The 20,484-nt window shown below is 38.9% G+C and overlaps 2 protein-coding genes across 4 annotated transcripts; one reads left to right on the top strand and one right to left on the bottom strand.

Moving 5' to 3' along the window:
* The first annotated feature begins 528 nt into the window (after positions 1-528).
* On the top strand, positions 529-20,355 carry METTL9 (methyltransferase like 9). 2 transcript variants are annotated; one of them, XM_035339873.1, is made up of 5 exons: positions 529-921; positions 4,828-5,018; positions 7,271-7,480; positions 8,520-8,704; positions 19,618-20,355. In XM_035339873.1, the coding sequence occupies exons 1-5, from the start codon at positions 748-750 to the stop codon at positions 19,818-19,820; spliced, it is 963 nt and encodes a 320-aa protein (XP_035195764.1). In that variant the 5' UTR covers positions 529-747; the 3' UTR covers positions 19,821-20,355. The 2 variants fall into 2 exon arrangements, with proteins under 2 accessions (XP_035195764.1, XP_035195763.1); XM_035339872.1 differs by having other exon boundaries at positions 530-921; positions 19,615-20,355.
* IGSF6 (immunoglobulin superfamily member 6) lies at positions 11,937-18,876 on the bottom strand. Of its 2 annotated transcripts, none has more exons than XM_035339874.1 (6): positions 18,692-18,876; positions 17,007-17,357; positions 16,029-16,126; positions 14,829-14,876; positions 13,903-13,961; positions 11,937-12,283 (listed from the first exon to the last, which is right to left on the bottom strand). In XM_035339874.1, the coding sequence occupies exons 1-6, from the start codon at positions 18,756-18,758 to the stop codon at positions 12,208-12,210; spliced, it is 699 nt and encodes a 232-aa protein (XP_035195765.1). In that variant the 5' UTR covers positions 18,759-18,876; the 3' UTR covers positions 11,937-12,207. The 2 variants fall into 2 exon arrangements, with proteins under 2 accessions (XP_035195765.1, XP_035195766.1); XM_035339875.1 differs by having other exon boundaries at positions 13,878-13,961; positions 18,692-18,872.
* Positions 20,356-20,484: the final 129 nt, after the last annotated feature.

Genomic DNA, 20,484 nt, shown 5'->3' with positions numbered 1-20,484 from the left:
TTACTGTTGTAGCAGCCAAGAATTTCTCAATTTGGTGAACTAATCGGCAAAACTCTGGTAATCAGGGTAAAGAAAGGTATTGATTCCAGAGGGGTCCTTATCAGTATCAATCTGAACAACCTGTATGTGGTCAGGCAGGCCTTCAGCAGTGTTTTCGTCACTATCGAATGTTCCCCGGAAAACCTCACACTTGCCAGGTGTGATGAAATGCTATAGATGAAAATAAGAGCTTGGAGTGAGGGTGAAAGAGGAGTTGTGCCTTGTGTTCTGCTTTGTGACTGCATACACCTATGGAGGAGAGGGGCCGAGGGGATTAAAGGAGGGACGACAACCCGGGCGCGGCGGGCGCCGCCCCGTCCCCTCAGCTCCTTCCCGCCTCCGCCCCTCAGGCGCACCTCACGCTCTGCGCACGCGCAGCCCGGGGTGCCAGGGCGGGGTGGGGCGGGGCCAGGCACGTGCTCGGCGGGGCGGTGCCGGTACCGGGGGAGGCGGGGCTCGGTCCTCTGCGTGTCACGGCGCCGCCCGGCCCGCGATTGGCCGGAGCGAGGGAGGGAGCGGGGCCGCGCCGGGCCCCGGCGTGTCGCAGCCAAAGCGTCCCGGCCGGCCCCCGCCGCCCCCGCGCAGCGCGTTCCGCCCGCAGCGGGGAGCCGAGCTCGGCGGGCCGCGGGCTGCCGCCGCCGCTGCCATGCGGAGGGGAGGCGGCGGCAGCAGCGGGAGGGGGTGACTCCTCGGCCTTGCCCCCCCTCCATGAGACTGTGGCTGGCCTGGCTGTGCTGCTACACCCTGTTCCTGTGGGCGCTGAGGAGGACGATGTGGTCTGGCCCTGCCAGGTACCTGAGGAGCCCTTTATCCAGGTCCCTGTACGCCAACGTGATGGGCAGCCACGGGCAGCCTGCCCCGGGCGCCAGGGAGAGCCACCAGGTACGGCCCCTGAGGCAGCAGCCTTCCCTTCCCTTCTTTTCCCTTCCCTTCCCTCCCCACGGCCGGCCGGGCCAGGCAGGACAGCCGCGGTTCCCCCGGTTTGAGGGCGTTCTGAGGGGGCCCCGGGCCGGGCAGCGCCCGCCTGAGCCAGACAAAGAGAGGCGACGGCCGGGGCCTCCTGGCGAGAAAGTTGGGGTCGGCCTGAAGCGCTGGGGAGGTGGGGGGGGGGCAGGCCGGGCTGACGCTCTGTGAGCGCTCGGTGCCAGCCACAGCGGCGGTGGGAGGCCGGCCCGGTGTCCCGAGTGCGGTAACGCGTAAAGCTGGGGGGGTCAGACTGCCCCGGGGGGCTAAAACCTCCGCTTTGCTTCTTGTCCTGGTGAGCTCTGGGAGTAACAGCGCTTGAGTGAGGTCTGCGGGTGGTGTTGCCTGGCTGGGTTTGTAAGCGCGGGGATGTTTGGTTACTACCGGTGCGACCAGAGGAAAATAATCTGAACCGGCTGCAAGAAGTGAGCAGCTGGGAAACTACTGAGCTCGCAGGGGCCTTGGAATGGTAGGAGGCGGTAGGCTAGAAATGGGTGTGCAGTGTGATCCAACGGCACTAAAAGGTTAGCGCTGTGCTTGGGCAGTACAGGTAAGTGGCTCAGTGCTCCGTGGAGCAGCTAGGTGCTGTGCAGTGCTACGGGGGTGTGACTGCCTGCGTTCCGATCTGCGCTACTTGTACAGAAATGCTACTGCAAACCTGGCAGGAGTTTAGAAGGGCTAATAAAAACTGTTGTACAAAGGAAAAAAATAGAAGTATACATTGTAGTTCTCCAAGCTGAGGAGAAGTTCTCCACTTCTGAAGTATTTTTAGGGCTCTGGGTGGATGTTGACTGAGGATCTTGCTACCAAGTGACTGTATTACTGGGGTTTGACGGCTACAGTCTGCATTTGGATCGTTCGCTACATATGTAGGATGACAGAAATAGAATTTAGGTTTATGGAAGAAAACTTTTTTCTGCTGAACAAATCTGCAGATCTTTTCTGTTGTTAAAAACTGTACTAGAAAGACAAGTAAATCAATAAAATACTGCTATGGAGATGACTGTCATTCACAGGTAAATTGTCTGCACTTGTCTCCACTTGTAATTTATTGGATCTGGATTTTAATTCCGATGTATCGATCATTTAGTAAGTTTAGTAAGACTTACAGTTATCGATTTTGTGAGATTATTCATAAGTAAGGATTATATGAAGAGGGGAAAAACAAAAGCAATCTGTGTTTTGATGAATTAGTTCCAGAATAAAGCTGTTTTTCACCACTTCTGTTATTTGTAAATTGGATTGTTTTTATCTGGCGTGGTGTTTTTTTCTTTACAGTTTGCTGTCATTTCCAATATTTGCTGGTGTTACATAGATAGTTGCACATGTTTTAGCCAATAAGCTTATTGGCAAATTTAACCATGAAGAAGAAATTAGAGGAGGGCTGCAAACAATGACTAATTTATGGAAATAAGCTTCTCTTCTCACAGTTGTCACCATTATGCCCCTGCTTATGTCAACATATATCAATGTTTGGAAGTCTTAAGGACAGGAATTGTAGGGCAGCTTGTTTCCTTGGTCAGACCCTGAAACTACAGGTAACAGTTCAGTGCAAAACCAAGGTTTATGAGCTCGAGTACAGCAGATGCGTAGCGGTATTGCTTATGGGTCGAAGTCCATGTTTACTGCAGCTCTGATATTTGGATACATCTTCTACTCTATTGAAAATGGCAACACAAGGAGGCACTCCAAAAGTGCCTGCTGTAGCTAGGCACTAGCCTCCCAAATCACTGCTGCAGCTGACACCTATCCCTCCCTGCCTGCTCCTCAGCTCTGTGGATGGTTCACTTCTGCCAGTGCTTGAAATTGGTTTCTAGAGATGGATGGCAAAGTATGCTGGCTGCTGATTTAGTGCTTTATAACAGTTTGTGAAGGATCCTTTTAAAGATTCAGTGGTCCATGCTGATTCATTCAACTAGCACTGTGCTGCAGTGAGAAAAGACCCATACTGGTAAATCAGCAGTCCTGGGGTTCCCAGTGCCAGGCTCCATCATGTGGTGCAGGGTTTCTCAAAATCTGTGTTTTAGAGGAAAGGATGACTTGTGCTACCTACAAGCGTTCTTGAAAATACTGCTGAGGGCCTGATTCTGCAGGAAACTTGGCCAGTGTGAAAGTGGTTTTCAAACTAGACCTATGAAGGTGTATGTTTGCTCCTCTGCTGAAGGGTCTTGAAACACCTTCCTACTTTGAGACTGTTTAATGGAGCCCCTGTTTATGAAACCAGCATATAATGACCTTCTTGCAGCTGCCTGATCCCCTCCACTTGCTGGCACTGGTATTGTGACACAGCAGGATACTGCACTAAGAAACCTGTACCATTATTGTTCATGTTACAGCAGTGACTGGAAGTCCCATTGTGCTGCTGAGCACTATAAACATGCGTTAACTGACTGTTCTCTCCCAACAAGGTGCAACAAATGCAAAGGGAACAGGATGTAAGTGTGTTTTGCGTAGCGTGACTGTAGAGATGATTTTAGGCACTTAATTTTGCACACTTGCCCTAGCTGACCATTAGCTGTCCTGCATGCATTTGTATGAGATTCTGTTGAAACTCTCCATACCTAAGATACTTGTGACTCTGTCTGCACAATGAACACTTGCAGCCAGATTGGGAACATCACTGCAAGATCTAAGAGGATGGTAGTAAATATTAGCTATAGGCAGTAATTCTTGATATTAAAATATAGACTAGCATTAGAAATTCTGTGGGAAGGGCTGACAATAACTGCACGAGTATGAGAGAGTGTAAAATAATAGCAATGTTCTTAATTAAAATTATATGTTTAAAACTTTTTTGTAACTTCAGTATATTGAGCGAATGGGCTTTTAGCTTGGCATTGCAACGTAGCAATGAGCAACATTTTGAATTTTATACTCCATGCTGGCATTCTAGAAAGCTGCAGCATTAGAGATGGAGGTGCGTAAGGTGGGCATGAGGGTCCTAAACTTCAGAATTTTTATAGGTCTGTTTTGTTTTGCACAAGTCTCATGCATTTAAAATAATGTCAGCCAGGTGTTAAAGAAGTTTAGATGTGCCTTACACGTGGACTATTAGGACATTATTTATAACTTTACCAGCTAAATTTGATAGCAAGAAGAAGCATCCTTTTCTTCAGAATGAGCTGGATAGTAGCTGGCGTCTCAGACTTGGTGTAGTTTGTATAGTTTGTAGTTTGTATAGTTTATATATATATAATCTAAAAGTATAGAACTGTCCGTCAGCTGATATTGGTGACTTCTTTGATGTGTGAACCGGATTACCTTTTTAGTAGAGTTGATGGGAGAAAGTTCCTTAGACAAAATTGTTTTGAAAGACTTGTGGACCTTCTTGTTGGGTACTGGTACGTGAAGAAATGTAGTCCAGCAGCGATACACAACAGAAAAGCTGTTTGAAGTACAGATTGGATTTTCTATCTATCTATTTTCCTGGAAAAATATTGCAAATGTACTTCCTGATTTCTTTTCAGGGGATGTGACAAGTTCAGAGTGAGGAAGACATAAAACAAGGTTATCTGAATTCATAATATTTCACCTGTGTGGTGGTGTTCCCTAGAGGAATTGTTTGCTTTCTAGGGAAGTTGCTTTGTAAAATTCTTCAAAGTACAGACAAAATGTGTTACTTCTAGTGAGTAATCTGTCCTCAACTGATTATAGTGCCAAACTAAGTTAAATTAATCCTGAAGCCTGTTTAAAAGTCTGTAAGTAAAACTAAATTTTGATATTTATGGAAATTGATAATAGCTTTCTCTGTGTTCTGTTTCTTTTTAACTACTACTTTTTTTATTGCTACTGAACATTTTAATAATGCTTTGTTTCTTTCTCTAGTGGTATGTCTGCAACACAGAACAGTTGTCTGAATCCCTTCAGCCTATTTTTGTCCAGAGTTACCTTGACCAAGGAACACAGATCTTCTTAAACAACAGCATTGAAAAATCAGGCTGGCTGTTTATCCAGCTCTATCACTCTTTTGTGTCCTCAATTTTTAGCCTCTTTATGTCTAGAACATCTATCAATGGGTAAGTGAGAAGTCAATCTTGAGTAAACTAAATACGTTTTGAATTTTTTTCAGGTGTTCATCCCTATTCCTTGATCTGCCAGGTTTTGTTAAATGTATACAGTTTTCCCTTTGCCAGTCTAATAGATATGTGAAGCCCTGCTTTGCTCTCCCCTTAAACCTTCTGAATTAATACCATTTCTAGTATGAACAGGTAAAAGGGTGTATTTGCAATTAATAACGGTCAGGGGACTCTGTATGTATTTTATAACCATTACTTGTCTTATTCCAGAGAATACTCAGAAAAAGTTTCAGAGTATTCTTTTTGTGTTAGATAATGTGTCCTTCTTCCCTTGTTTTTTCTTCCCCCTTGCCGTTTTCTTTATCTACTGCCGTATCTATAGCATGTGCTGTTGTGTTTGTCCTTGTAGAAGGTGTCTGTGTCCAGTCAGTTCTGTATTATATCTTAAGTTTGTGTCCATACGTGCTGCAAAACTAGGCAGACTGCTACGCAGTGCAGAAGTTGCTGAGTGATGTGTCTTGTAACACTGACGTGGAATGGAATTCTCTTCTTTCTCTTATTTTTTAAAACTAAATTTCACCCTGGTTTGTGTGTAAGCTATACTCGAACAGTAGCTTCTGATGTGGCATGTTTGATGAAACATCAATAAGGTGGGAATAGAGAAGTTACAAAATGTTCTCCTACTATTATTGCATTGGTCTCATCTGCCATCGGCTGCAGGGGAGTTCAGCTGTTCACGGGTGCTTTTGTATGTTTTCCCAAAAAAGTCATTGCCTTTTCTGCTTACTTCTCTTTTGCTCATTCAGGCATATGTCTACCAGTTTTAACTCTATGAATAATGTGTTTTGTTACATTTACCTCATTGCTCCACCATCCCCACCTCTGCACCTGCTGCATGCTTCGATGCAGTCTGATTTGAGGATAGTGGCTGGCTGCTAAGGCTAGGAAAATAATCTTTCTCTTTATTTTCTAACCAGATGTCTTTGTGAGCTTTCCTGTGGTGTTTTTAGTTGCTTGTAGCTTTATATAAAGGTTCCTTTGGTCTCCTTGTCTTCCTTTCTCTTCCTGTTTTTTTTTTTTTTTTCAAAGGCTCTCCAGTGCTTTGAGTTACACCTCGTAGTGCTGTTAGGCATAATAGCCACGAACCAATTAGACAGCGTGGACTGACACAAGTGTGCTGCAAAGGGGTTGTACTGAAATTGGCTGTATTCTGTTTATTTTTTATCTATTTAATATCTTGCTTTAGTTTCCTCTATATAACTTTGTATAGTGTGTCCTTTTTGCTGTTGGTTTTGTTTTTAATAGCCGATCTTCCCTAGGCCTCCTATTTTTTGAGATTTTTTTATTCTTTCATCCTTTTTCTGTTTACCTTTTCTCCCCTTAGTCATAAAAGAAATCTGTAGATTGTATTTTTTAAATTTAACCTGCTATCCAACGTTGGTTTAAATGATTTTTTTTAATCCACCTCTAGTCTGTCACTGACCAGTTCTTTCTTCCTTTGCTTGTTCTCCTAACTTTCATCTTCGGCTATGACAGCTGAAATCTGTCACTGTGTAGTCTTCAAACAGTTACAGGCGGGTATGTCATTAACCTGATCCATAAAGAATCCAACTGACACCTCTACCCAATTCCTTAATGAGTTGTCTATTTTTTATCTGACAGCTCTTGTGTTAAATGCAGAAGGATCTGCAGATAGCAGCAAAAGCCATTGTAACATACAATTAAAAAGTCGTCTCTTTTGCCACTCCAGCAGTGTTACCCCCATTCTTTCTTTAAATCTCTTCCCTGGCTTCCCTCCTAGTTCCACATCCCATTCCTCATTTATTGTGCATACTTCTGTCTGCAGCCATTTTATTTCCTCTGCTTTCTCCCTTTTTATTTTATTTTTTTTTTTAAAGGTAGGTGGGAGAGATTCAAATCTGCAAACGTGACAAATAAGGCTTAGCCTTTCTCTTTCTGTCTTTCTCTCCCCCCTCCCCACTTTTTTGTGTGTGTGATCATCATGTGCTGCACTTCACAACCCCTTCCTTTCCTGATCAAATTCCTCCTGAAGTCTTAGCCACTATAATTGCATGTAGTATATGTTGGATCTCTGACAAGTGGAAGGCAAGTTGAACTGGATTTAAAATTTACCTGAGCAGCGACCTTGTCTGTTTAGTGTGATAGACTGCTGCCAAAGCACATTCTAAATTACTTCATTGTCCTTGTTCAAGTTTGTATGAAATTGGACATTTCTCATCTTTACCTTTCAGGCTGCTGGGAAGGGGCTCAATGTTTGTGTTTTCCCCAGAACAATTTCAAAGACTGCTTAAAATAAATCCAGAATGGAAATCCCACAGACTTCTCGATTTAGGGGCTGGGGATGGAGAGGTTACTAAAATCATGAGTCCTCACTTTGAAGAAATCTATGCCACAGAGTTGTCTGAAACTATGATATGGCAGCTTCAGAAGAAGAAATACAGGTATTGTACTGAATACTTCCTACATTGTGTATTTCAGACATTACAGCAAAATAATCTTAGTAATGTTTTATGAATGTTCAGTGTTTTCAATGAATTCTTCTCGTGTTTGATCATTATGGAAAGAGATGACCTGTACAAAACAGGGAGAGTGAACACATCTGATATTCCGTGTTATCAGGACTTTTGCTATGCCGATGTTCCCTGTTAGCAGATAAGACAAAATCAGCAACAACTATGTTGAAGTCTTTCTTCATAGTTTGCTTAAATTGCTTTAATCAAGGCAGTTAGGAAGACAAAATTCAGATACTGATGAATGAACAGTACAAAATTGCAAGAGGAAGGAAAGCAACTGCAAAGAAAGCAAGCTGAATCTTGATAATAGACAGATCATTCATGTATCTGTAATGACTAAGAAAGGAGTGCTCATGGATTACTGTGTAAAGAATCTTTTATTCTAGTTATGCTTAGCTACTGCTGTTAAGACTGAAGAATATTTAGTAACAAAAACCTCAGCACTTTCAGAACTTTGTTGTGCACTGGTCACAGCTCCTGGAGGTTCTTTCAGTCTTGCTGAGTAATCGCTAGTATTTGGGGCACTGTCTCTCTAGACTGTGACCCAAAGAATGAAGGAGCTGTGGATGTCTTTTCTTCACATGTCCTTGAATGGAAAGCTAACAGCAACTGGGTTTGCACACAGATAAGTCAGAGTGAATAAAATGCTGCAAGCCATTAATCATATTTCAGCTTCGTTCTTCCATGCTGTATATTCGCTTTTATTCTAGGACATCAGACTTTAATAATACCAGGGCTTTTTTTTTTCCTTTATTGCCTGAAGTTTATAAGGCAATATAAAGGTGTGGAAGAATATATAGCCATGCCCATTGTTGATTAGTTTTTCTTTTCCAGAAGACCAGAAAGACCACGTATGCTTTTCTTCATTGTCTAGTTGGATGACCTTACCTGCACTATCAACACATTCGTAGGGAGTTTTTATCTTCATTGGGTCTCGGAACTTAGCTCTGTATCTCTCTCTCTGTAGGGTGCTTGGTATAAACGAATGGCAGAACACAGGATTTCAGTATGATGTTATCAGCTGTTTGAATTTGCTGGATCGTTGTGATCAGCCACTGACTGTATTAAAAGATATTAGGAGTGTACTGGAGCCAACTAGAGGCAGAGTCATTCTAGCATTAGTTCTGCCATTTCACCCGTATGTGGAAAATGGTAAGTATACAGATTAATAGCTATCTACACAACTAAAGAAAGCTTTTGTAGGTTGTAGTATCCTGAATTAAATGTTTTAGTAAATAATTGATGTGTGTAAATGACTCTTACAAATAGCTTCTAGGGTGCATGTTCAGAAGTATGAAATCATAGGTAAATAGGCCACATGAGGTAAGATGTTTTCTTAATTCCCCAACATACATTGTTGGCACCAACAAAAAGCTCAGATATTGAAGTTACATATCCTGTTCTGCAGGTTGCCACATTTGAGCTGTGTTGGAGCAACATGGGAAAACTGATCTCTGATTAGGGCCCTCTGCTGCCTTCATATAGGTAACCCCAGTTGTCTTTAGCGACCATTGAACAAATCCATCAGAACTGTCTGTAATACTGAATGGAACAGCTTAGCTCAAACTGTTACAAGTGTTCCAGATGAACTAAACCTAAAAATTCATAGGATGATAATGTTCACTGTCCAATATGAGCTCTCAGAATAAAATATAGATCCCTACTAATACTAAATACCAACCATTATTATTATTTTATTAGTAACTGGGAAAAAAAAAAAAAAAAAAGTCAAATTAAGTGCTAAAATTCCTTTATTTCCTTTCCTTTATTTCCTGTAGTTGCATTTTAAAGAAATATATGAGAGACTTTTCAAATGAATCTTTCCTTGTGACTAAACCTCAAAAGAGACTAAAAACCTTTTTAGATGCCTGTGATTGTGGGGGTTCAGGTTGAGGCACCCTAAAGGTGATTTGAGTTGTACGAGGCTGGTGTTCGTCAGTCATTCTTCGGATGCTGCCTCTCCTTGACTTGTCAATGGAAAGGCATGTGTGCACAGAAAATAAAGAACTAATAACCTTAACATTCTGGAAATTGTAAATGCAATCAAAATGAAACTATTTTTATCTTTTTATATGCAAATCATATTTTGGGGGGAGGGAGGGAAGGAGGACACCATAAAAAGAGTTTTAAGTGTAAAAATGAATGGTGTCAGTTGAAGAATTCCTTAAAATACAGTATTTCAGCATATAATTTTGTAGGTATTCTAAAAAGTAGTATGTCTTAAATGAGATAGGGGGTTGACTTAGGCACCTGTATGGTATTTTCAAGTACATTTGGTTACAATGCCCTGTTACTGTGATGTAGAACAATTTGTTTTCCTGTCTTTACAATTCCATATAACAGCCATGTCTTGCTCGGCTTCCGTCATCGTATTAGAAGCAGAAATTGAGAAGTGATCTAGGTTTTGTTTCATTTGTGTGACTTCAAAGCTGTGTGCCATGATATTTTGCAATCATTGTTGCACACAGCATCTACTTTTCTACATGTTGTTCGGTGGCCACATGCAACTTCCTCGCTCAACAGGAGGTGGAGAAATTAAGGAAGTAAAAACTACTCCAGGTCCATTTATATCTATCACTAACTGCCTACAGCATACTGAGCAAAGAATGGGATATTAAATTTAAAAATCCCTGAGGAATGGAAACCTGTCCTTTGATTGTTGAACTCAGATTTCAGCTTCCAACAAGTAGGAATGACTAAGATGTCTTGTAAAACAAAGTCAGACTGGTTTGTGCTGGCAGCTGGTAAACGATTAGTCACTTTCTTTAAGACAGCTTTGTTTCCTTTGCTTTTTATAAGTCTCAGCTAGCACAGTGATGTTCTTTATTGTTTGGTTTTGTTTTGTTTTCTGATCTGCAGGGTATGACTGAGTAGCTTTAGTATGCTTTTATCAGTTGAGGCTGTTCCAGTTAGCAAATACCTACTGAAACTTTAAACGTACTCCATTTGTCTGTTTACCGCTGACATGGATATGGGCCCATATAAACATCTCTAGACAATGCGAGTTACCACGTGCACAAGTTAGTCGTTCCACTAAAGCTTTCCTGCTTAAGATCTTTTCAGTTATAGTCTAAAGAAATATTGAGCTGTCAGACTGTTTTATAACTCCTTATATCAGCTAATTAAAACGTCTGGACCTGCCTGGTGAAACTTGTGAATTTTAGAGGGGGGAATAAATGGAGAAGGGATTAGGCAGGTAAGGTGTGTTTGATCAGTGTATAGATTGATTTTTAGAACTGGAGACCTAAAGATAAATTTAAATCAAAACAAGATATTTGAGTTATTACACTTAATTTAATGAGAAGGTAATTGTAGAAACCCTCAGTGTGAACAGTATAAAGCCTGCTCTAAGAGAACAAAGCAAGGTGGAGTAGGAGGACTAATTTGTTTCTGTGCTTTCTGTTTCTGGAATTATAGTGACACCTAGAGTCCAAAGTAGCTTAATCACAAATTAAACTCTCCAGAGGAGTTTTGTTTTCCATGTATAGAACAACAAGTAAATACACTTCCTGTGCATTTCTAAATTTGTCAAGCCATATGGATCGTATGGTATCATAATAAAATGTTACTGTGTGAATAGTCTAACTTTGGTTTTGGTGGGCACCCCCTAGGTGATTATAAAATGTTTTATGTTTCCTAATATAGACAGTTTGTGTGTCTGTGCGTGTGTATATATATATATATATGAGAGCAATATTAGATAATCAGCCTGGACTGTGACATTTTCTCTTTGAGCATATTAATGTTTCTGTGATTGATTAACATGGATGAGAAGAGGAAGGTGCATTTTTCATCTTCCTGAGGTATTTAGTATTAAATTGAGCTGGAAACGGTACTAGATAGACCCTTACTTTGTCTGATTTTTCAGTTCTCATGTCAGTGAAGTGCAAAAGGTGGTTTCAGTTGCTAAACAAAGCCTTGCTTTATTTAAAGGATGACAAAAGATGTAACTGTTCCTTAGAAGGGAGAATGCCTGATACCAACAGGTCTCTTCTGAAAGTGCTGATTTGTAGATGGGCTAGGTAATAACTTCTCAGTGTACTTCTGGTTTTGTGCCTGTATCCATTTTGAACAGGCACACAAAAGCAAAAGATGGTGCTACAAGTAACCCCCGACTTTAGATGGTAGGATTGGAAGAAAGGGGTTGTCTGTTTAGCAGCTGAATTTTGATGTTGCAGGAGCAACCTTTTCATGACCACCACTTTGCTTTCCTCAGTAAGCTTGGATGAAGTTCCCAACCCAAATGAGCTTTACAATGATAGTATGTGCTTTTATATAATCTTTTTTTCTGCTTGCCTATCCACAGAATATGTATTTTTTACTGTTTAAGCATCTGTAAGACTCTGTAACTATTGATCTATATATCCATTATAACTAACATGACTGAAAACACAATTTCACCAAGTTTATTTTCTAATGGTGTTGATTAATGTACATCTTATACAAGTGCTTTAATTTGCATACAAGAAATGCATGTAAATTCATGCTGAATGGGAAATAACGTGTAACATAGGTCATCAAAATCAAGTGCATTGAACGTTGTCTGTTTAGAAAACACTATGAAGATCACTGCCCTGTAAGGTATTCTCCTTTCTTTTTGAAGCAAAGTAAGTCTGTGAAGAAACTTGACTTCTTCATCTGCCTCTTTGGTTACACTAAAAATGTCCAACAAATTGGAAATGCAGCACATACTCATCTGTTCTGGTAAACAGTGTCATCTTCCAGATGATCCTAGGGGAAAAAGAAATGTGGAAGTGTTTACTGATGCAAATATTTATTGTTATTGTTTTTAAAAGCAAACCTTTTTTGAGGCAAATTCCATCCCTCTATTGTTTCAGTAAACTCCTTCCCTTCCTTCTTATCTAATTGCATTTGTCTGTGTGGCACCTGCAGGATTCTAAACATGTTTATTTTCCTCTTGGCTTTTCCTAATCTTCAGAGAGCACAGAGGCAGTAACACATACCTCTTATTTTCACTGTGTTTGTATCTGACACTCAAACCAAGGACCAGGTCAGCAGGGACTTGAAATCTTTAAAGGGATAATTATAGAGGAAATCAGTTGGCAGTACAGAGGTGAATAAACTAAAAATGTTTAGAGGAGGAGTGTTTGACTTTGTATTCTGTTTCTTTCTCATCACGTCTCTGAAATAGTGCAGCATAAGCTTAGAATGTGAAAGAATTTTTAATGTTTCTTTAGAGAAATTGATTTTTATTTTGAATGATGATTTTGAAGCTGTTTTCATTGCGAATACACGCGATTGCTAAAATTTTCTGTAACTTACCTGGCATATGCAAAATTACTGTCATATATTTATTCAAGATTTACTGGCCTAAATTCAGAATGATGAAATAAGCTGTGTGCTTTTATCCAGTGTGTTGAATACTTAGCTTAGGCTACACAAGTTTAAGTGTGTGGGGAAGTATCTGTAAGAATGCTGTAGAGTTTGCTGAAACTGTTTTGTTATGCTTCTGTCATCTTACTCTTCTGGACTAAGGGAACAGGAGGAACTACCATTGAAATATTTTCATGAATGAGCTCTAATAGATTTGTGTGTTCTGTCAAACAGTCCAGAACAACTTGCTGACACCTCTTCTAGGCAAAATACAAACTTAGAGGGGCTTCGTTAAGTGTGCACACACACATTTTTTAAGGTATATGAAAAGTGCAGTGTGTATATATATATATATATATATATTTCATTGTGTGTATATATATATGTAATAGCGTATAACATACTAGCATCATGAACTTCTCTGATACAAAACTGTCTTGCTCTATATTTTATTTTTATTTTTCCCCAGAAAGGATGCCTAACTTGAGCCCTGGTATTGTAGGCCTTTTGTGACATAAAACTTGGCGTCCGTCTGGGAAGAAAATAATTTTTATTCCCAGGCAACATATTGGTTCTGGTTTTAGCCTTATTGGAATTAAAAAATGTTGGAAGGCTTAGGAAATTGAAGGTTTTTTTTTTTGATTCAGTACTGAATGTGAACTCAGCTATCAGTTTTCTGCACATGCAGACGCTGCATATACGGGAATATCATAATCTGTGCTCTTCCGTTACAGATCATGTGAGTGTGTTTCTGCCTAATGTGAAGGTGTATATCTGTCCCAGAAAAAATGTTCCTGTAAACTGTCTTGATGTCTTCTTGATCATGTAGAATCTTTGACTATTGTGCAGAATACTGTTTTTTCTTTAGAGACCTTAATCGACTTTAAATAAGAAAAAAATCTATTTACAGAGGAAACAGAAATGGTAAATTCTTTAAAAGTGTTAATTCCTCTCCTCCCCCATTTTTTTCCCCATACCAGTAGAAACTTACAGGCTGTTGGGAGTGTTCAGCGTACCTCTGCTTTTGAAGTTCTTGGGCAATTGCTTGAAAAATTTTTCGTCCGCTAGTGATTTTCTGCAAATTATGTAAAATAACTTAGCTTAGTATTACGTTTGAGGTTGGGAGAAGCATCTTTTCTAATTCTGATTTTTTTTATTTTTTTTTTTGCTTGTGGATGTCTGTGGAAAAGTTATTGAATAACACTTTAGGACCATATAGTGTGTCAGTCAGAAGGGTTTAAATTGCATTAATATTACATCTCTTAACATATATACCACCTTTAATAGATATTTAAATAGTATGGATTTTTTTCTTTAATTTAAGGAATCATGGCAATAAATGGTCTACATAGACTTTTAAACTAGGGGTTTACCTGAATGCACCATTTGAACAAATAAAAAAATCAGTATTGAAAAGTTATTTTAAAAGGGAGTTCTTGCAAGCAAAACCTAAAGGAAGCTGTGTGTAAAGGATGATCCTTAGGTAGATTTGACTTTATCCTGTATCCAGATAGTTACAAATTAACTTATTAGTTAAACATTAGGTAAATGTAAAATCATTAACCAGTTCTGTACAAATCTGAAGTGAAGCCTTAACAGCTGTATATGTCCCTTTAACTGAGTCATCAATTAATCACAATATTGATATCATAGAATCATAGAATATCCCGAGTTGGAAGGGACACATAAGGATCAAGTCCAGCTCCTGGCACTGCACAGATCTACCTGAAAGTTTAAACCATGTGACTAAGTGCACAGTCCAATCGCTTCTTAAATTCAGACAGGCTTGGTGCAGTGACTGCTTCACTGGGGAGCCTGTTCTAGTGCGCAACCACCCTCTCGGTGAAGAACCTCCTCCTGATGTCCAGAGATATCAGATACGTACTTCAAAAAAAAAAAAAAAAAGGCTCTGAACCACAGATAAAGCAAAGTGATAACATACACAGGTCTCTGTTCTCTGGTCTTCATTTCCACTTAGCTTTGGTTTTAACTAGAAGGAGGAAGGAAAAAGAAGATTGAAACATAACATTGATATAGCAACAGCTAAAGTAGCAGGATAGTTGAGTGTTGCCCTGTTACAGTGGAAAACAGTCAGCAGATCAGTAGATATTAGATCAGCTTATACCATTGGAAAAAAAAATCAGGCATTTAAGGACTTTTTCATCTTCTGGTAGTAGATGTTGCACGTATCTTTGCTTTGAGTGCAATGGAACTTGCTTGAAGCTACCTAGTTGTCAAAAATAAACCAATTTACATCATGGATACCAGGTTTTCTCCTGAGAAAAGGCATGATTAATTCTTTCCAATATATGACTTGAGGTAGTTTAAAGAAAACAAAACAACACCAAAAATAAGTGTCCTGTCTTTATATTTAGACAGCCATCACTGCAGCAAAGAGCCATTTACCATGTCATACCACATAGGACTGGGAAGTCTTTATTCTCATGTCAGAGTAATTATTTGAAGATTCCAGTTGCAGGTTGGGGTGCACTAAATGCAGTTTTGCTCTAGAAAAAATATCTGGTATTTATATATAAATAAATTACATATAAATATATGGTATTTATATAATTTTAACTATGCATTCTATTGTGTTTGTTTCCTATATCCATAGAACTTCTTCCAAGTCTCTGATAATTATAAATGTTTTACCACTGTCTATCTTCTGTACATGTACAGTATATGAATACAGTTTCATTATACAAGCAAAGTCAGATAGCAGTAACTTCACAGCTCACAAATATATTGACATTTAAATTATTTTACTTTTAATGGAAGCTAATCCACAAAGTTTATGACTTGCAATGGTAATTTCTAACTTTGCTTTTTGAGTGTGCCTTGACAGATACAGTCTCCAACCTGCTGATTAATACACTTGGTTTAATTTTAATTTTATAATAGAATTACACTTTGGTATAATTTTAGTTTTATAATGTTATTTTAGACACTTTACTTAAAATGTGGTTGCTGTTTAGAGTACAGGTATGGGTTTGCAGATGTGTGCAGCACACGAACTTCAACCAAGCACCTCTTTAGAACTTAACTGTAAAAGTTACGGAAGCTAGGAATATCTTTTATTCTCTTTATGAAGATGCTAAAACCGCTTAAGGTTAAATAATGAACAAAATCAGTTTGAACCTACCTTGTAGACTATAAGGACTGTGAATACAGCAGTGCAGTATAGAAGCAGTAAGGTTGAGATGATGATCATGCAGTTAAATTCTTCAGTCCTATGCCTCCCTGGTCATTAAGTAAGAGTAAGTAATTAGAATAATGGACAGTTCTTCTGATTCATGTAATTTTCTTAAGACTCTGCATTTCAGCCCCCTTCCTTTGAGGAGTTAAATAACTTCACACACATCAATATTTTTTGATTTATTTACAGTCTGATTTACCTAGCGAGATCATTTTTGTTTCTGTGAACATTTGTAAGGGCAATGAAGACTTGTTATTTTTGATTATGAACCCTCACAGAGGGATAGACAGAGAATAGAGTCCAGTTTTCTGCTCTAATAAAGGAATATCTGAATAATGCTTACAGGCTTTTGTTCAGAAATACAGTTAGACAGGGGAAAGAATTAATACAGCTGGATTTTTATTTTCCCTATTTTATGTACTTTAGCCATGTGAAATGGAAATGTAATTAATGTAGCCTCATCATATTTTAGTTAGAAGGCAAACACCACAGAAGTACAGAACTAAAACATTTTGCTCGAGTTGGCCCAGTGAATCCCCAGTTCTGAAACGCTGTGCTCTGTTGAGCATATTTCTACTAAATGACAGTTTCTCTGCTTCTCGTTTTCTGTTGATACTTCCTTTCTGACAGCCATTAGGGTCTGTATAAGGGGATGTAGATTATGGTTAGATAATACAGAGTATATCATTTTTCTGTTCTAGGATACTAGAGTAATGATAGAGCAGTCTAACCGGCAAATGGCATTAAGATGGTTATTTGTAGAATCCCTCCATAGTTTTACAATTAACAGTTTAAAAAACTCATACTACTCGTAACTGCTTTGTTGATATTTCAATCTTAAATGCCATTTTTGAGAGTATAATAGAGTATTTGGGAAATAATTTTCTTTTATGATGATTCATTAAAGATGAATAACCAACTGACCTCTTTTTCTTAGAACGGTTCCATCTCCTGTTCGCTTAGAATGGGGTGAACTTGAATCTGAAAATGCTATTCCACAAAAATAAACAGCACTGTCATTGACAGTCAGATCATTGATCTGAAGTGAAATGCTATTTTCTGATATTTCTACTTTGAACTTCTGATCACTTGTGCATTTAGGAGTGCACAAATCCTCGTGCTTGTTAGTAAAAATCCGAAACCATAGAACTTGAGGCTTGGACGGGGAGCATCCAGAGGCAGAGAAATTACACGGTAGGGACACTGTTTGGGTGGAATATTCAGCTTCCTGAAAACTGGGTTGACTTACAGTGACTTGGCATGGATCTGCTGCACCTGTTGAGAATAAACAATGAGGGGTAGTTAGATAAGCAAGGCATAATCTAGAAAGAAAATTAGCTGTTTATGGTTCATGCTAGAAAAGGTAGGTGGAAAGGGGGAAAAACGTTTTTCAAATTTTGATTTTTTAAGATGGATGGACAAGGTGGGTGACAAATCTAGATGCTCAGTGGTATGTCTCTCCAAAGGTTTGTTTTTCCTCTACTCTTCCTGATTGGGAGTAAAGTGAGACAACCTGCTTGCAGGTGGTAGAAATGTCATAAATGCAGACATTTAAAACTCAGCAATTTCATAACATTGATTAGAATTCATAATAGTTCCTGGATATGCCTTCACTTCATGGTATGCACTGACTCTGGGTTTCTAAGGATAACAATATTGCTTGTTAGTTCTGACATTTAAAAATGTGTGTAGAGAAAACAGGAAGTTCAATCAGGGAAGAGAATTCTAATTAAGGAATTGAAATGTTTAATATGACTGATCTGGGAGACTTATATTTTAAAGTCCTTACTGAAATCTATAATTAGATGCTTTTGGTGTGTCTAGTTCTATTCACGTTGCTTAGTTATTTAAACAATGTAATGAGGGTTATGCAGTTAAAATGAAGGTAGTAGCTTACCAGCATCTGTTCCTGCTTTCTAGAAAGTAAAAATATAGAATAAAAATAAACTGAAATCTTTCTTAATCTATTGCTGATACACAATTGATAAGCCTGTCTACTGCAGACAGTTAGTGCTGTCCCTTCATCATTTTTCTCACCAAATATTTTATGGACCAAATCCAAACAGATTCAGTGTCTGTGACTTCTACAGGAGTAAAGTTAAATTATATTTCTCCATTGGATGAACATCAGAGCCATTCCATAGCACCTACAGCAACCTAAAGGTTCTAGTAGTGTAAGTGTGAAAGGCAGTAAGTTGTGCTCCTGCAGTTGATTGCCTTCTCCTTTCCAGATAAGTAGCGCTCTGGTTGACCTTGCAGAGCAGATCTCCATAGCTTCAGTTCATACAGATAGTGTCTGCTGGACTACCTAAGCCTTCCTTCCAAACAAGCTGCACTGAAACCATGCTGTTGCAGCTGGAGCACTCCTTACAGGAGAATACAGTAGGGTTTCGCCCAGAAATCATAGATTACATTTCAGAATTACAGAATTAAAAGCATTTGCTAAGTCATTTCATTTGGAAGTTGCATGAAGACAGCAGAAATTAGCTCAATTCTCAGCAAAACTTTTTCCTACACTTACAGCTATGTTGCAGATCATAACCACAACATTTTCAATCCTTCAATTTCTATTAGATGAGAAAATACAAGAAGCTTAAAAAATGTCTTACCAGCACTGTACAGGGTCCAGTTAAATGCCAGCATTAGCATTCTCTGGAAGTTGTTGAAAGATGCCATTTCTTGTATCTCTCTGGAAATGATTCTGCTTGAAGGAAGAGGAACTTAGGAAATTTTTGGAGTTGCAGAATGCTCTGTATCACGCGATTTAGAGCTTCCTGTTGAGAAGGGCTTTTACTATTGTATTTGGCAAACTTCTTAAAGGTACAGACCAAACCAGAAAACGTTTCTGTTGTTTGTGGATGGCATTACTTTGAAAGTGAGTGAACACTTTTCGCTTTTAAACTACAGAGTTGTTTAAAACTACTAGAGGACTACAGAGTTGTGCCTGTAGTCCTTCAGGTTACTTTTTTGGATATTACAAATGACAACATGTTTCCCAACGTAATGCATACATTCAGCTTTGTAATTTTATCTGGCTTTAGGCTGTTTTTACTGCATCAGCTAATAAGTGGCCGTGACAGCAACAGATTCTGTAGTCACACTAGTTATCTTACTAGTGTGGTGGGTTCCTAGCAAATGATAATTTTCAACTTGCTGTCTCTGCTGTAACTACCTGAAGCCATCTTTGGCCAGATGGTAGGCATAAAGAAAAAAATTATAATGCTGAAAAATATCTTCTTAAAATTGTCTGTCCGTCCATGTCTGCTGAACACCAACCTCAATAAAGGAAGGTACTTTTCAGCCAGTTTTGGAGCTGCTAGTTAAAAATGTAGCCAAAGATAACCTTAAGAAGGAGCCTCTTCTGAACTCTTTGGAAAAAAAAATAATAATAATAAAAATCTATCAACAATTCTACAAATAGCTTGTCAACCTCATATTTGGAGTGGAATGGAATAAAATGTATAATATAATTTGTAAAAAAAAAAAAAAAAAGTCTGTTTTATAACTGAAATGAAACTTTTTCTTTTCTCAGTAGGTGGCAAGTGGGAAAAGCCCTCAGAAGTTTTGGAAATCAAAGGGCATACTTGGGAAGAACAGGTTAATAGCCTGCCAGAAGTTTTCAGTAAAGCTGGTTTTGCCATAGAGGCTTTCACCAGACTGCCATACCTATGTGAAGGTGATATGTATAATGACTACTATGTACTAGATGATGCTGTCTTTGTCCTGAAGCCAGTGTAAGTGTATATGAAGTAAATCTCCAGAATCAGTCCCAAGAAGCAGCCTCTGAAAGAGAGTTTTGATTTATGGTTACGTAAAGGGAGGGAATTTGGGGGTATTGCTGTGCTAAATAAATGCCATGTAAGAATTTTAAAGGCCAAAATACTAATGTATTTCTTTGTAGTATTTAGGGAAAAAAAAAAAAAAAAGGTTTTGTTTTATTAAACAGATTCTTCAGTTGAGAATCTTTTTTTTTTTTTTTAACCAGCTCTTAAACCAACAATGTATTCTGCAGTCTAGCAGTAATGGGGGATACTTTTTTTTACACTTACCTGCAACAGGGATCAGATCCAAACAAAAGCAATAGTCCTGATAATGAGGAAACTGATACAATGTGAATTGTTAAATCAACTGAAATCTGGCAATAATGTTATCCATTCAGTTCAAACCTTGTTGATTATAAACTGTTGAAATGGATATTCTTCCATGCTAAGTTACTTTCTCTTACTGTCATTCTTCATGTTTTTATTCATGCTAATAAACTTTTTTGAGATGACTTTTTGCATTAACTTTTGTGTTCATTTTTGTAACCGTAGCCACACTTGTCTGCAGCAGCTGCTCTTTGTGTTGAGAATTGAACTCGCAGTAGCAGCATAAAGTTGAGTTTATTTAAACAGCATTTAAG

The sequence above is a fragment of the Oxyura jamaicensis genome, chromosome 14 (genome assembly GCF_011077185.1).
Source record: "Oxyura jamaicensis isolate SHBP4307 breed ruddy duck chromosome 14, BPBGC_Ojam_1.0, whole genome shotgun sequence".
NCBI classification, from domain to species: Eukaryota; Metazoa; Chordata; class Aves; order Anseriformes; family Anatidae; genus Oxyura; species Oxyura jamaicensis.
This window is presented reverse-complemented; position numbering and strand designations above follow the sequence as displayed.